This window comes from Perognathus longimembris, chromosome 2 (assembly GCF_023159225.1).
Source record: "Perognathus longimembris pacificus isolate PPM17 chromosome 2, ASM2315922v1, whole genome shotgun sequence".
NCBI lineage: Eukaryota > Metazoa > Chordata > Mammalia > Rodentia > Heteromyidae > Perognathus > Perognathus longimembris.
The window spans coordinates 118622246-118637416 of NC_063162.1; the positions used below are offsets into that span (position 1 = coordinate 118622246).

The 15171-nt window shown below is 38.4% G+C and overlaps 1 protein-coding gene across 6 annotated transcripts in view; it reads left to right on the top strand.

Annotated features, from left to right (window-relative positions):
- The window catches only part of Ppp1r9a (protein phosphatase 1 regulatory subunit 9A), a 275864-nt gene that overhangs the window by 222469 nt on the left and 38224 nt on the right, over positions 1–15171 (top strand). For all 6 annotated transcript variants that reach the window (XM_048340051.1, XM_048340052.1, XM_048340055.1 and 3 more), the window contains 4 exons: positions 7112–7165; positions 9082–9311; positions 10751–10847; positions 10940–11111. In XM_048340051.1, coding sequence (XP_048196008.1) covers positions 7112–7165; positions 9082–9311; positions 10751–10847; positions 10940–11111 — 553 coding nt within the window. The remainder of the gene's footprint in view (positions 1–7111; positions 7166–9081; positions 9312–10750; positions 10848–10939; positions 11112–15171) is intronic.

Here is a 15171-nt window from a genome sequence, read left to right on the forward strand (position 1 = left end):
CTGTAAGCCATTCATCACTTAGCGATTCTAGAAGGGAGATGGTAAAAGGAGCAGTAGGGCCATATAAAGAAACTGCATTTTTTAGTTCCTTAACATGTCTGAATTTGAGGCGGCGGTATTTTTGAGCTCTGATGATCAAAGCCTCGCTGTCCTGTTCCTCCTCTGAACTTTCTGGCTCTCCTGTCTCTGATACCTCTTTTTCACCCTCCTCTTCACCCTCTGCCTCAGCCTCCTCTTCCTCCCCCTCTTCAGGTTCCTGAGTTGGAGTCTCACTGGGGGTATTCTTTGTTGATTTAGTCACAGGGAAGGCGTGAAGAGTTTGTTTAGATTTTGGCTTCGTTTTGCTTAAAGAGGTGGGAGGAGATGTTAACTCTAAGTCAAGATCTCGCAACTGTTTAAGTAGCTGAGACCTTTCCTTTTTGGCTTGAAGAAGGGCTTTTTAGGACTGAGCCTCCCAGGAGAGTTTAGCTGTTGCTTGTCTGGTTATTTCCTCAAGATCGGGGGAATCGGCAAGAGTGGGAGCACAAAAGGAAGGTGCTGTATTATAAGGAGGTGGCCGTGCGCTGGAAGTGGCCAAGGGGGGCCAGTCAGGATTATGGTATTTGGCTATCTCCTCCCCTAAAGTGGCCCTATCTCCCGGTGGAGGCATATCATCATTAGAGCCACCAGATTCTAAACCAGAGAGGGCCGGGTAAATGGACTTTGGGCCCCTAGGCTGGGAATCACTGCTGACTTCAGGCATGGGAATGGAAACAGAAGGACAAGGAGACATAACAGAGGGAGGGCGGGGCGTTTTAGCAGGCTCCTCGTGGAGAGAAGCCTGGCTCCCTTTGAACTTTTCTTCTTTTTTTTTTTTTTTTTTTTTTTTTTTTTTTTTAGGAAAGTTTCACTATCCTCAACTACCTTGGAAACATCCGCCTGATAATGGCGGACTTGTAGAACCTCATGTATAAGATTCCAATAGGAGAAGGCCTGCACAGGTACCTTCTTGGGACCAAAAGTCTGATAATAGTCTTTAAGGCAATCTCCAACACGACATCATCTTTTTTCATCTATCGTCCCTTCTTGTGGGAACCATGTACAAATATCTTCCAAAAATATAAAAATCTCTACTAAGTCTTTTTTCTTAACCCGTACTCCTCGTGCCTTGATAGAGGCTTTTAGCCCCCAGAGAAACAGCTCATGCTTGCTGAGTGTTTGTCCCATAATTGCGTCGCCTCTCTTACCTCACGGATCTGTATCGCAGATGGGCGTTTCTGCGGTGATCTCAGTGCGGATCTTCACTCACCGGCTGGGTGGCGATCCAATGAATGGTGCAGCTGCTCTGTGAGGTCGACGTTCAGACCAAACTCCGTTCCTCGAGCCCCACGTTGGGCGCCACTCTGCCCCGGCCTGCGGGATTTCGTCAACAGGAGCCCGAGGGGGAATTGACCTGAATGAGAGACAAACCTGACACAAGGAGGGAGACCAAGACAGGATTCTGATCAAGGTCTCAAACTTTATTCTCGCAGGGCAGCTTATATAGTAATCAGCAAAGGGTAACTCACACAGACAGGGTCATTAGGTTGCTAGGTTACAGAACCATGGGATGGTCTTTCTCAGGACAGGGACTGAGTAAAGTTTACAAGGTTGTTAATTAAAACTAGACAAGATGTTAGGTTTAACAGGCAAGGTTGTAAAAGCATCAAACATTCTTATCAGCTAAGACTTATAGTGTCTTCTTGTTAGAGCATGACAAACAGTGCCAGATTTTCTTATCAGTTAAGTTTTATAGTTTCTTTAAGTTACATCCTGACAGCCATTTTGGCTCCCGGCAGTGTTACTTTATTTACTTAACTCTATAAAAAAGAAGTTCGAAAATTTATCGATACATGGACAGATAAATGAAGAAGTCTTTGTGGGATTTACTGTTAACCAGTAGAGAAGCTACTATGTTACCTACATAGTGGTAAACATATGTTTATTTTTAAACTTTATGTAACTTGGGTGCCAGTAATCTTAGCTACTCAGGAAGCTGAGAACAGAAGAATCAAGATTTCAAGCTAGGCTTAGCAGAAAAATCGATGAGACCCTATCTTGAAAACAACCAGCAAAACTCAGGGCTGATGCCATTGTTCATTTTCTAGAGAACCAGACTAGCTACTGGAAGGTCCTGAATTTGAACCCCATACCACAAAAAATACCACAAATACATAGAGCTATAATTACAGGCCATGAACATCCAGCATGGTCATCATTAAGAATCAGTTTCTCAATACTGAGCTTGAGTGGCCTTGTGGGAAAGGGCACTCAATCACCCTGGGTAGCAATACTGTCTTTGGTGATGTCATCAGGACTAGATTATGGTGTCATTCAACTATCCTCTTTCAGATATTTTGCCTCTGCTGTCTCTTTAACTTAATGTAAATATGTATCAATCTTTGAACACAAATGATATGGATCAGAGCTCCATTTTAACAGCCCCACTCTACCAGCCAAAGCAGCTTTGTTTCTGTCTTTTTACAGCTTTTACACTGTGTGGGTCAAACAGACATCAGCCCTATACTTACAAAAATAATTGTGAAATTCTAATTATGAAATTTGTTAGAAATTTTTATGCAAATGCAGTTACTGTTGCCTTTGTAAAGAAAGCACAGAGAATATTATACTTACCTAATTATAAATTTTCTGATGCCAGCTGAGTACTGGTAGCTCATGCCTGTTATTTTTAGCTACTCAGGAGGCTGAGAATTCGAGCCAGTCTGGGCAAAAAAGTCAGTGAGAATCTTATCTCCAGTTAACCACCAAAAAATAAAAAAGTGCCTCACATAGAGTGCCCAGGCCCTGAGTTCAAGGTCTTGTAAAAGCTTAAAGGAAAACACTATTAAATCTCTCCTGTAAAGATGATGTTTTTCACTTTAAAAATGTATTCCATGTGTGGAAAAGATCATCAGAGGAAGGCAAAAGTTCAAGTTGAATATGTATGGCCTAGTGGTAAAGTCCTCGTCTCGTATACATGAAGCCCTGGGTTCAATTCCTCAGCACCACATATATAGAAAACGGCCAGAAGTGGCGCTGTGGCTCAAGTCGCCGAGTGCTAGCTTTGAGCAAAGAGAAGCCAGGGACAGTACTCAGGCCCTGAGTTCAAGCCCCACGACTGGCAAAAAAAAAAAAAAAAAAAAAAAAAAAAATCAAGTTGAATATGTATATTTCTGTTATAAAGTTGTTTGTGCTTCTCATGGTTGTATTTGGATCATATTTATTCAGTCATTAGCATTCATGCTCCATATTCCTCTTTTTGAAAGAAATATACAGCAAATATACATAGCAAGTTCTCATACAGAGTGATAAATGTAGGAAGCGTAGGGTTATTACAGCTAAGATCCTGCCGTAGGTATCTGCAGCATCCATGTTAAAGATGTCAAGAATTATGAAAGAGAACATGGTCTTGTGTATTAAGAGACACACTGACCTGTAATATTTCAGGGAAACTGTTCTAGAGTAAATTTGGCCTTTTATGAGTTGGAAGTATCTCACACTAATCTTGCCTATTTTTCTGGAAGTTTGGACTCACAATTGCATCTGAGAGACAATACAGAGAATAAAGCAAAGAGCCTCAGCTCCCTAGAGGACAGAAAGCTAACCTAGACAACTAGAAGCAAGTTTTCTTCCCTCTCTCTCCCCACATTACCTGAGAATTGATAATCCTTGATGTAGGTTCTCAGGGCTAGGTTCTTTTGCATTCTTTCTTTTACTTTATTTCTTATTTATTTATTTATGATAACACTGGCTTAGGGCAAGAATAGCCACACACACTGAAACTATGACAACTACCTCCAGGCTCATTGTTTCACAAGTATCATACCTGTAGGACAGAAATGGCCTCATAGTTGCTCCCAGCCTAGAGAAACAATTTACTGAGGTCACAGTGACCTGAGCAAAAGAGAGTTGCAGGCTATAAACTGGGTTACCCTCCTGGGAGTTAATGAGGCCTGGCATTTGTCCACAGTGAAAAGTTCACTGTGAAAAAACTGCCCTTTGGATTTCATACTCCCCTTTAAATAAAACCAGGGGTATGTGTTTTATTTCAGGTGCGGCATTTTATGTTATTCAGCACTTTTACCTGGGAAATAAAATTGGATGATCATACTTGAGTTCATTAGATACTTTTTTGTGTGTATGATCCTAGCTTTCATTGAGGAATTCTTTTGTGTTAGCTAATGATTTGCATGAATTATCTCACTTAACCTTCTCATCAGGAAGGTTATAAATTGTGAGGCTTGGCATTTTATAGGTAAGGAAAGAGAGTATAAGGGAAGTTAGGTGAATTTCCTATACTATGGATCTAGGGCTATGGAGTTCATTCAGTTTGAGCAAAAGAAAGTTCAAGAACTCTACACATTTGGCATACAGTAGGGAAAAATCTATTTGCAGCAGTTCTTGTCAGTAGCAATTATAGATGTCTATGGGAGTGGATTTGCATGGTGCCCTGACATGTTCACACTGAGGTAGTGTCTACATGGAAAATAATTCCGTGTGTGTTGACTCATGTTACATACTTATGTCTATAAATGTTTTGATTTTATGTGTTTATATTGTCCTGATACTTACTAGAGATGCTATATGTATCTTGCATATAGCAGCTCATCCATAAGTGCCTGTTAAGTTCATCCTTCTTTCCTAAGGAAAATGGCATTGGGTCAGAACCAAGCCATATGGGTTCTAGTCCTGGTTTTAATGATGCTTCACTGGGAGACTGGACCTAGTCTGTTGTCATCTCTGAACCTCAATGTTCCCATGTCTGAAGTGAGTCCAGTACTCTTATTACTATGCTCATTTGAGGGCCATGGTTAGACTCACTGAGCATCAAGCCTAGCCAGCTGAGATGGCTTGGCATTGTCAGGCTCTGAAAAGACACATCTATACTGGGGCTTTGAATGGCACACACCTCTTCAATGGGTAAGAGTTTTGTGGGATTTTAGAACAACACTGCTGTTATAACTTTGTATCCTACTCTATGTATAATCATTAAGGAAGATAGTGATAAGTGCCTTTCTGGAAGCTAACACTGAGCATCTATCTGCTAATGGCAGGTGAATGAGACTGGTAAGAAACTAAGAAGCACCAGGCATAGTTGCTGATGCAATAATTAGTATATGGTAAGCTGAGATGAGTTCATTTAGTCTGAGCAAAAGAAAATTCAGAAACTCTGCACACTTGGCACAAAGTAGACAAAAACTTCCTAATAACTCAAGAGGCAAAGATTGGGAGAACTGCGGAAACCTGAGCAAGAAGTTTGTGAAACTCCCTTCTCAACCAATAAAAGCTGAGCACGGTAGTGTACTCCTGTTACCCCAGCTACTCTGTATAAATAGGAAGATTGCAGTCTGGGTCAACCTGGGTATAAACCCCAGTTGCTGAAAAGTAACTGAAACAAAAAAGGGACTGGGACATGGCTCAAGAGGTAGAACACTTGCCTAGCAAGAGCAAGGCCTTAAGTTTAAACCCCTGTACTTCCAAAAGGGGGATAATCAGAAAGAAACTGAGAGGGCAAGGCCTCTGACCTAGAGACTATTGCTAGCACCCAGGAGCCTCAGGACCCAGTGACGATGGAGTAATAGGGGCCTCAGCAAGATGGCCAGAATAACCAGCTCTGAAAGACTGAAAGTGACAAAAGCCATAGAAACAGACACAGCCCGATTTAGAATCATTTCCGAGTCACCCTCGGCAGTACAGTGGAGACAGAGCACACTTCATGATCTCCAGAGAGGTAGGAAAACAGAAAGCAAGAAGAGGGAGCACTGTGTGAGGAGCCTGGACCTCGGGTCTGGGTCATCAGCCACTTACACATGAGTGTTGAACCAACCTAACCTGAATTCTTCCCTCTTTCCCTTGTAGAGACACAAAAGTACACAGAAGAGAGCTGAATTTCTGAGGTGCTCTAGAGGTTCCCATCGCTAGTCTAAGTGTTCCACATCCATTCATTCCTCTGCCAGCAGAATTCCTCACTCTGCTTCTGAAAAAAGAAAAAAAAAACAAACCTTTGTAGATGTACTTGATTATAGTTACAGTTTTTCTCGTACAGTTCTCAACCCAAAATGCTCTGAAAAAGAGCTTAAAAAAAAAAAAACATTTACAGCAAATCAATTTGTTGGCACAGCCTGACCAAAGTGGGGGGATGCTGTTTGCAGTCTTTCTGTGCCTCACTTAGAGGCAGTATTCATGTGCTTAGTGGCAAAATCATTCATGCCTTTGGTTGCAGAAGCCACTGCGGACCTGCTATAGGAGAGTTGCAATGGATGGAAATTGCATACGCTCCAAAATAGGAAAAATTCTGCATTCCAGAGTCATCCAGCTCTGGGGATTTCAGAGAAGAAATTGTCAACCTACAGATTATTTTCCTTAAATTGAGGGATGTTTATTTATCCCTTAAGGAAATGAATGATTCATTGATTGTTCTTCCTTTATAGAGAAAATGTGGGGGAAGGGCAAGCCAAAACAAACATATGCCGACTCAAGCTTTTTGGGCCTAAATTTCCAATACAAGTAGGTATCTTGGAAGACATCAATCTGAATCCATAACTTCCCTATGATAAACTAAACATTAAATTTTTAAAAGTCTAAGATTATGGCGTAAAAAACAACAACATATATATCGCATCCCCTTTCCTGCTTTGCAGCTCAGCTACTTGCTGTTCAGGATGTGCAAGCGAGTCGCAGATCCACAGCGCCACCTTTCCTCCAAATGTGGAATTGAATGTTCATTCAGCCTCCCACCGACTGACAGAGAGGCTTTAAGCCTTTCAGGTAGCTAGGTTCAGCAAAGAAAGTACCTGGACACTCAAAGCATAAAGGAAGAGCTGCAAAAAATGCAACAAATGCGTTTTCTTCTTTTTGGCCCCTGAGCAAGTAAATTGGTAACCTAATCTGATGTTAGGAGTGTGAGCTATAAACCCTGTGTTTAATTAGTTTGCACCCTGTGATTCCTTTTTAACACACTAGACATTTCATTTACAACTTGCTGCCCTGCAGAACATTTTGCCAGGCATTTTGCTATGAAATAAGGTATTCTCCCAGCGGATGAAGATTTTAAAATATAGTACTTGAGATTTTTTTCTTTTCAATTTTTCAGTTGCAAATCAAACATGCAGTTACAGAAGCAGAGATTCAAAAATTGAAGAGCAAGGTAAGCTCCAATACATGGTACTTGAATTGTGTTCAGAAGTCCTCTACTGTGAATGAATCCAGCCCTATGGCTAATGGGTTTGTTCCTGTGCACATGAAAGAACACATATGTGAGCAGGTCATTTCCACTGTTAGTGGAATATACCCCTTAAGGAACATAACACGCACGTACTTAGCATGCACATATATGATCAGTGTACTCAAGATTACAAGAAGTGCATTTTTTAATGGTTCTCTAAAGTATATTTGAATCACTGATCCTTTAAGTGTCACCCAGTACATCTTACTTTCTTTTTGTTTATCTTTTATAAGTAATTTAATTATTTGTTCATTTTCAGCTTATTCATCAGAAACATCATACTATTTAAATATATGGCAGGATTTCTGATAAAAGATAGTTTCTAAGAATTCTTAGATACAATTATAATTATAAGCTTATTCTTAGAAATAATTACAAAAATATTATGAACAACATGACACATTGCCTAACTGATTTTAGGTACCAGATATTACAGTAAGTTTTCAGGCAACTTTAGTTCATCTAATTTAGATGTTAGGGAGGAAATTTTTTATGAAAAGCAATATGTATTTTTAGTCTTTAGGTGAAATAACACAAGATTCAAAAGGACATTTTTAATTGGCAGATTATGAGGCACTTGGATGAGACCCAGTCCTAGCAATTGTTTTTAGTTTGGGCAAAATATATATATATAGTTTCAAAGGTTTAAAAATATCTTTGAAATTACTTTAAATAATATTCTTTATTGCTTCTCTGATCTTTCAAAAATTAAGACATAATTATTCCCACCACTAATTATTTGTTTCCTTATTCACATTGAATGCTTGTTTTGATTTTTCCATGTGTTTTAAATTGAGGTGAATTAGCAAGGCTGTTTCAGCTAAATGATATTCTTAGCTAATATGCTCCAGAGCTCTTTAGTCAAAACACGTCGTACATCATTCATGGTGTCAGCCCGGCACTGCGAATAGTCATTTTTTAAATTAGTAGTGGTTGGTAAGTAAACAACATGATACAAAGTGTTGCTTAATAAATGATGCAGGATAAAAAGGTTCTATTTTAAATTGGAATTCTTTTCTTGACAGAAAAGTAGCAGGTACTTTTTAAATTGTTCTTTATTATTAGGAGAAAAAAGATCTTCTATGAGCCTAAATACTTTAACAAAGCTTAGTGTAAGATTATAAACATTTAACTTAGAAAACACTGTAAACTACCAAGTTATTTATTTTTAACTATTATGTTGGCATATGATAGCCACAGATTAACCTAATTAACTATGTTTATTGTCAATGTTAGTAATAGAATTCCTAATTTGGAAGTGGTGTGGGTTACTTTTAAATTTTGTAATCCATTTCACAAATGTATTCAATTAAAATTTTACACATAACATATGCTTGTCTTACATATAAATATATATGTACATATGTAAATATATTTCCATTCACTAAATACTATCTGATTTTGGAATGTCTTACTTTTGTAGAGATAGTTTAAAATGACAGTATTTTTTTTAACTTTAAAGAAGACATAAGAAGAAAACTAAATAACTAGTTTGAAGACCAGAGTGGTGGCGTTGATAAGTGACTTTTATCCCCGCTTCAATGATCCTTGTTAAACTTCTGTAAAATGTAGTGTGGTGGACCAGGATGGCATGTATTTTGAAAGACACATGGAAACAGAAACTGGAGACAAAGTAAAGGAGAGGTCATGGGAATTGGTAACAAATCTGTATTTTATGATTATTTTTCAAGACTTCCATTTTCTCCTGCGTGGGATTATGGAAAATAATAACTGCTTTTCTCATCTCAGGTGTTTTATGATTGAGTATACCTAACAATGTGATTTGATCCAGAATATGCTGTAACCAAATCCTCTTGTTTGCCATTTGCTTTCTCCAGCTGCAAGCAGCAGAAAATGAAAAAGTAAGGTGGGAACTTGAAAAAAACCAGCTCCAGCAGAACATTGAAGAGAATAAGGAAAGAATGCTGAAGCTGGAGAGCTACTGGATCGAGGCTCAAACATTGTGCCACACAGTGAATGAGCATCTCAAAGAGACTCAAAGCCAGTATCAGGCCTTAGAAAAGAAATACAACAAGGCAAAAAAACTGATCAAGGATTTTCAACAAAAGTAAGCAGCTTCTGTAACTAAAGAATAGTTTTAATGTATATCTAAAGAAGGTTTCTATTCAAACATTTAGTGGAATGGAAATGATAACCTGAGGATTTTCTCTTTAAGAACTCATTGCTAAATTATCTGGACTTAGTAATTATATTTTGGAAATCACTTTTTATCATTTTTGTGTGTGAGAGTAGGGTTTGTATATGAACTTCTAACATTGCAAACTAACTCCTGACATGTGCCTCCTAGTGTTTTGATTGATAGTTACTGTTCAACAATGGACTTTCTATTTTCTTGGAAAATTTCTGATTGAAGGGCAAGAATCCCCATTGAAGTTGTGAATAGTGCCTTACTATTGGATATGGTATATGCAAAGGAACACTTGGGGCCTGGGTCAGGCTACTTCAATCTGTGTCTATAGAATCAGTAACTGCAGGCTTTCCCTCAGTGCATACAGGGTAAAAATATTGACCAGACAAACCTCCCAACCCTGTCTCTCTGCATTTCTCTTTGTTGAGAAAAATCACAAGTCCTGTTCACTACAGTGAACACCATTACCACACTCAGCTTTTGCCTTTCAGCAGCTTTTTTTTTTTTTGAGCTGCAGCTGCTTTGCTTCTATAGCTTGGATTTGGGTGTAATGTTACAGGAAATGTCCAGGAAGATTTTTAATAGAGTTTTTCTTTAGGATTTTTTTTTTTCATTCGTTTTTGGCTACCTAAAATAAAATGTGATCTTCCTTGTGAAGCCTGAGAAGCTATATATTTGTGTCAGATTCATCATTCCTCTGTTTCCTGTCATAGAAATAATATTTTTAATATTTAAAAGAGACAGCCATAGAAGCCTTGTTGTTAAAAAAAAGAAGGAAATTTTTCCTTGGTACTGTGAATTTAGTATATCACTATTGTAACTTTTCACCAAAAAACATCGTACCCAGTTCTTTCATGTAATAATTTTGTAATGACATTTACCAAATTTTTACATTATCTTCTCAGCTTTCAGAATGGAGTTATTGCTCCTTCTTGTATTCTCTTTAGGTATGCAAGTAAAGGTTCCCTCCAAGCTTCTGGCCCACTCAGGCCCCTCCCACATTACCCATGGAAGGCAATCATGTAATTCTGCCATCCAGTTCCTAGCCATTTACTTATGTGTATGACACTGAAACGTAATTACCGCCACTAAATCACCCTAGGCAGGTCATTAGCAGGTCATTTTATTTTGTGTGTACTACACAAATAAAAAGCATAGCAAAATCTAAACAGGTTTCTCTATTCTGTGTGACCTATAAAGATGCTTTGTTTTCTTTCATTACTATGATTGTTTTTCTTCTAACTGTATTTGAGTTTGTTTGCATATCTATCTGGTTATTTATGCCACTTTGTAGTTTTATGCCTCCAGATAAGAACTTTCACATTTATTACAATCAGATCTTTTATTTCTTTCTTAAGAGAACTTGACTTCCTCAAAAGACAGGAAGTAGAAAGGAAGAAACTAGAAGATTTGGAAAAAGCTCATATTGTGGAAGTTCAAGGCCTCCAAGTGAGGGTGAGTTGTATTTTCAAAGCTAATAATGAGACCATTTGAGTACTGGGAATGGGGTGCTGGATTAAGAGTTCATGAATGGATTTTTCCCCTAGATTAGAGATTTGGAAGCTGAGGTATTCAGACTACTTAAGCAAAATGGGACTCAAGTTAACAATAACAACAACATCTTTGAGAGAAGAACATCTCTTGGAGAAGTGTCCAAAGGAGACAGCATGGAGAACGTGGAGGTCAAGCACACATCTTGTCAGGATGGCCTAAGTCAAGGTTTGTTTAATCCAACCTTAAAAATAAATGTTAAAGACTGTGTAATTTGGGCTTATCTCCATTTTCTGACCCACAGATTCAAAAGTGGAAAATGCTTGCCTGCTCTGGAAAAGAAGGAAAAATCTTGTCACGGTTGGAGTCTGTCTTCTAAGCTTTTATCTTATCAAAATCAAATGCTTTAATATAAGCATTTAGAAAATCTCAACCTTGCAGCCATTAAAAATGAAAAGCATTGGAAATATCTGTATTGAATGAAACTCATATCTAGGGTTTTGATTTACACTATTGTGGGGGTTCCCTAAAAAGGATATGATTTACCAAAAATGCCTTTGGGTAGCTGAAGAGGATGGTTCAGCAACAACCTTACTCTGAGGAGCTGTGTGACTTCAGGAAAATAGCTCAACCTCTCTGGGTTGGTTTTAAACTGAATGATATAAAAATAGTGAAAATATTTTCCTCCTCCCTTCCCAGGAGTGTTTTGAGGCTATAATGACTTAGTGATTTCATTAGCCTATGTGTAATTATATACCTGGGACACCATATGATTAATGTCTTTAAAAAGGCCAGAAACAGGGGCTGGGAATATGGCCTAGTGATAAAAGTGCTCGCCTCATATACATGAAGCCCTGGGTTCGATTCTTCAGCTCCACATATATTTAAAAAAAGCCGGAAGTGCTAGCCTTGAGCAAAAAGAAGCCAGGGACAGTGCTCAGGCCCTGAGTTCAAGCACCAGAACTGGCAAAAAAACAACAACCAACAAACAAAAAAGGCCAGAAACTAAATGAATGTGGGCTTTCTTCACCTTTTGATTGTTTTAACTTTAAAATGAATTGTAGTTTATTATAAATACATGCTCTTGCTGTGGTATGCACAGAATATAATCTGTAACCCACAGCTTTTCATTACTATCCAATTCTTTCATTTTAGAGAGCTGTGTCTTATCAAACATATAATTAATGGTATTTATTAAATTATATGACTACAGAAGATCAACGTGCTATACTATTAACATACTGATTTGGATCAAAACTTTATTTTTTTTTCTGAACTCTTTTTCCATTCTACACCCTCCATTTTGCCACATAATTACCAGTTTCCCTAGCAACACTGTCAGTCCGCTGTGAGATGGGGAGACTACTAATTCTTAGTGAAACCAGGCCCAGTCCTCTCACACTGGTGCCACACAGAGCTAAAGGTGTGTCTCCAGCATCATAGCCAAGCAGTTAGTAATACATCTCCTTGAATTTCAATTGCTCAATCACATAAACCCAAATGGTTTGGTCAGGAGCTAGATAAGAATGCTCTGGAAAGTACTTTTTTTCCAAATGATCCTTTGCTTCTGTTGCTAGGGAACACAGAAGTACCAAAGGCTTAGAAAAGAAAGGCAGGCTGTGGACCTCCTTACAGGAGTCTTTCAACACTGAAAGATGTCCCACCTCCTTTCACAGCAGCGTGGATCCAGGGCAAGCCGTGATTTCTGCTTCAGCACCCAGTTCTGGACTGCCCTGATCTCACCTCCTTTCCAACATCTAGAGTGTTACAATGAGGGCTGTAGCAGCAGCAGGCTGTCAAGTACAGGTTAATGAAATACTGGATCAGAAAGAAATAGTGGCTGTTCTTCATCATCATGGTGGTGGTGAACAAATGTTGCACACAGCTAAATAAAAGACACCTCGCCTGAAAAAGAAAGGAAGGAAGGAAGGAAGGAGAGAGGGAGAAAGGAAGGGAGGGAGGGAGAGAGGGAGGGAAGAAAGAAGGAAGGGAGGGAGGGAGGGAGGGAGGGAGGGAGGGAGGGAGGGTGAGAGAAAGAGTGAAAGAAGAGAAAAGGAGAGGAGGCAGGAAGGAGGAGGAAAGGAAGAACTTAAGTATCTGTTTCATCTATGTGGATCTGATCTTCTGGAACAGAGCTTTCCTGATTGGGGCTGGATAATTATGTGACTCTCAATATTGAATTGTTGTAACCTTTTTATTTTTATTTATTTATTTATTTATTTTTGCCAGTCCTGGGCCTTAGACTCAGGGCCTGAGCACTGTCCTTGGCTTCTCTTTGCTCAAGGCTCGCACTCTGCCACTTGAGCCACAGCGCCACTTCTGGCCATTTTCTGTATATGTGGTGCTGGGGAATTGAACCCAGGGCTTCATGTATATGAGGCAAGCTCTCTTGCCACTAGGCCATATCCCCAGCCCCCTGTTTTAACCTTTTTAAACTATGCAAAGATTTACCACAGTTACAGTAACTCTCAGTTAATGTAATGGTTTTTCATTTTTATTTTATTTACTCTTTTTTTTTTTTTTTTTTTTTTTAGTGTCAGTCCTGAGGCTTGAAATTGAGGCCTGGGTGCTTTCCCAGAGCTTTTTGCTCAAGGCTTGTACTCTACCACTTAAAACACAGCTATACTTTCTAGTCATTTATTGGAGATAAAAGTCTTACAGATTTTCCTGCCCAGTGTGGTTTTGAACTGCAGTCCTCAGATCTCAACTACCTGAGTAGTATGGTAGAAAGGCATGAGTCACTCGTTTTACTTATAATGGTTTTTATAATATTATATAAAATGTGTAGAATCTCAAATTGACACTGTCATTTTCTCCTTAGGCATCTCATAACCTCTTCTAATGTATGGGACCATCAGATAGAAACTTACCGAGCCCAACTCCTAGCTAGATGAGCTCCACACTACTGTGAAATTTTATAGTTAGAATTGATCTAATTCATTTATAATTCTCTAAGGTGTACAAACTAGGGAAACCACACCTTGTAAGTTAAGAGAGTTTTAATCAAGTTCAACTAATATTAAGTTGCCACTTATGGTGATACATTGTACTACCTTATATAGATGTCACTTTTGTTATCTATTATATTTTTTTAAAAGTAGGGTCTTAGAGGTAGGTTTAAAGGACATGTTTAAAGAACAGATTATTTTAAAAACTTAAGCAATTCTAAGTGAAATAAATAAAAGTAAATCTGTAGTTACAACATGAAGAGACACTAAAAGAAAGTGAAAACATTGAATTATACTGAAACCAGATTATAGCAAAAATGAAGGCTAGAGGACAATAGAACAATATCTTCAAAATACTGAGAGAAAATAGCTGTCAACACATTTACTTAATAAAAGTGTCATTAAAAGTTGGAGTCCTATAATCGTAACTACTCAGGAAGTTGATATTGAGGATTGCAGTTCAAAGCCAGCCAGCACAGGAAAGTCTGTGAGAGTTTATCTCAAATTAACCACTATAAAGCCAAAAGTGGAGTTGTATCCCATGTGTTAGAATGCTAGCTTTGAGCTAAAATGCTGAGGGACAAAACCCAGGTCCTGAGTTCAAGCTCCAGGACTGGGAAAAAAAAAATTTGTCTTTAAAAATAAAACAGAGGGGACTGGGAATGTGGCATAGCAGTAGAGTGATTGCCTAGCATGCATGAAGCCCTGGGTTTGATTTCTCAGCACCTCATAAACAGAAAAGGCCAGAAGTGGCTCTGTGGCAAGAGCCATAGACAGTGCTTAGGCTCTGAGAACAAATCCCAGGAATAGCAAAAAAACAACAACAACTTCAGAAAGCCTGTAACTCCAAAAAGACACTGTTTCAACAAAACAAAAATAAAATTAAGTAGACAGAAGTACATTTCAGATAAGCAAATTCCAAGAATTTGCCAGGAAGAATTTAGAAAATTTCTAAAAGATGTACTTCAGAAGGGATAGAAACAAACCAAAAACGATCTCACAATAGGTTGCTGAGGAAAACCAGTTACACTGAAAATTAACTAATAGAAAGCTATTAAAATACCCTAAGTTAAATATTAGCAAGCCAAACCCAGAAATGTAATTTATCATGACCAACTTGTGTCTATGCAAAGACCCTAACATTGATTTAACATCAGTAAGCCTCATAATTCACACATTAGCTAAGAGAAAAATGAATGTAATTTTCTCCATGGGTAAAGACAAACATTTAATAAAGTTTAATACCTATTAATTAATAATAAGTTTCATCCAACTAAAACTGTGAAAAAACTCCCTTACTTCAATAATCTGAAGATAACAGAAGTCTCCATCAAACATTG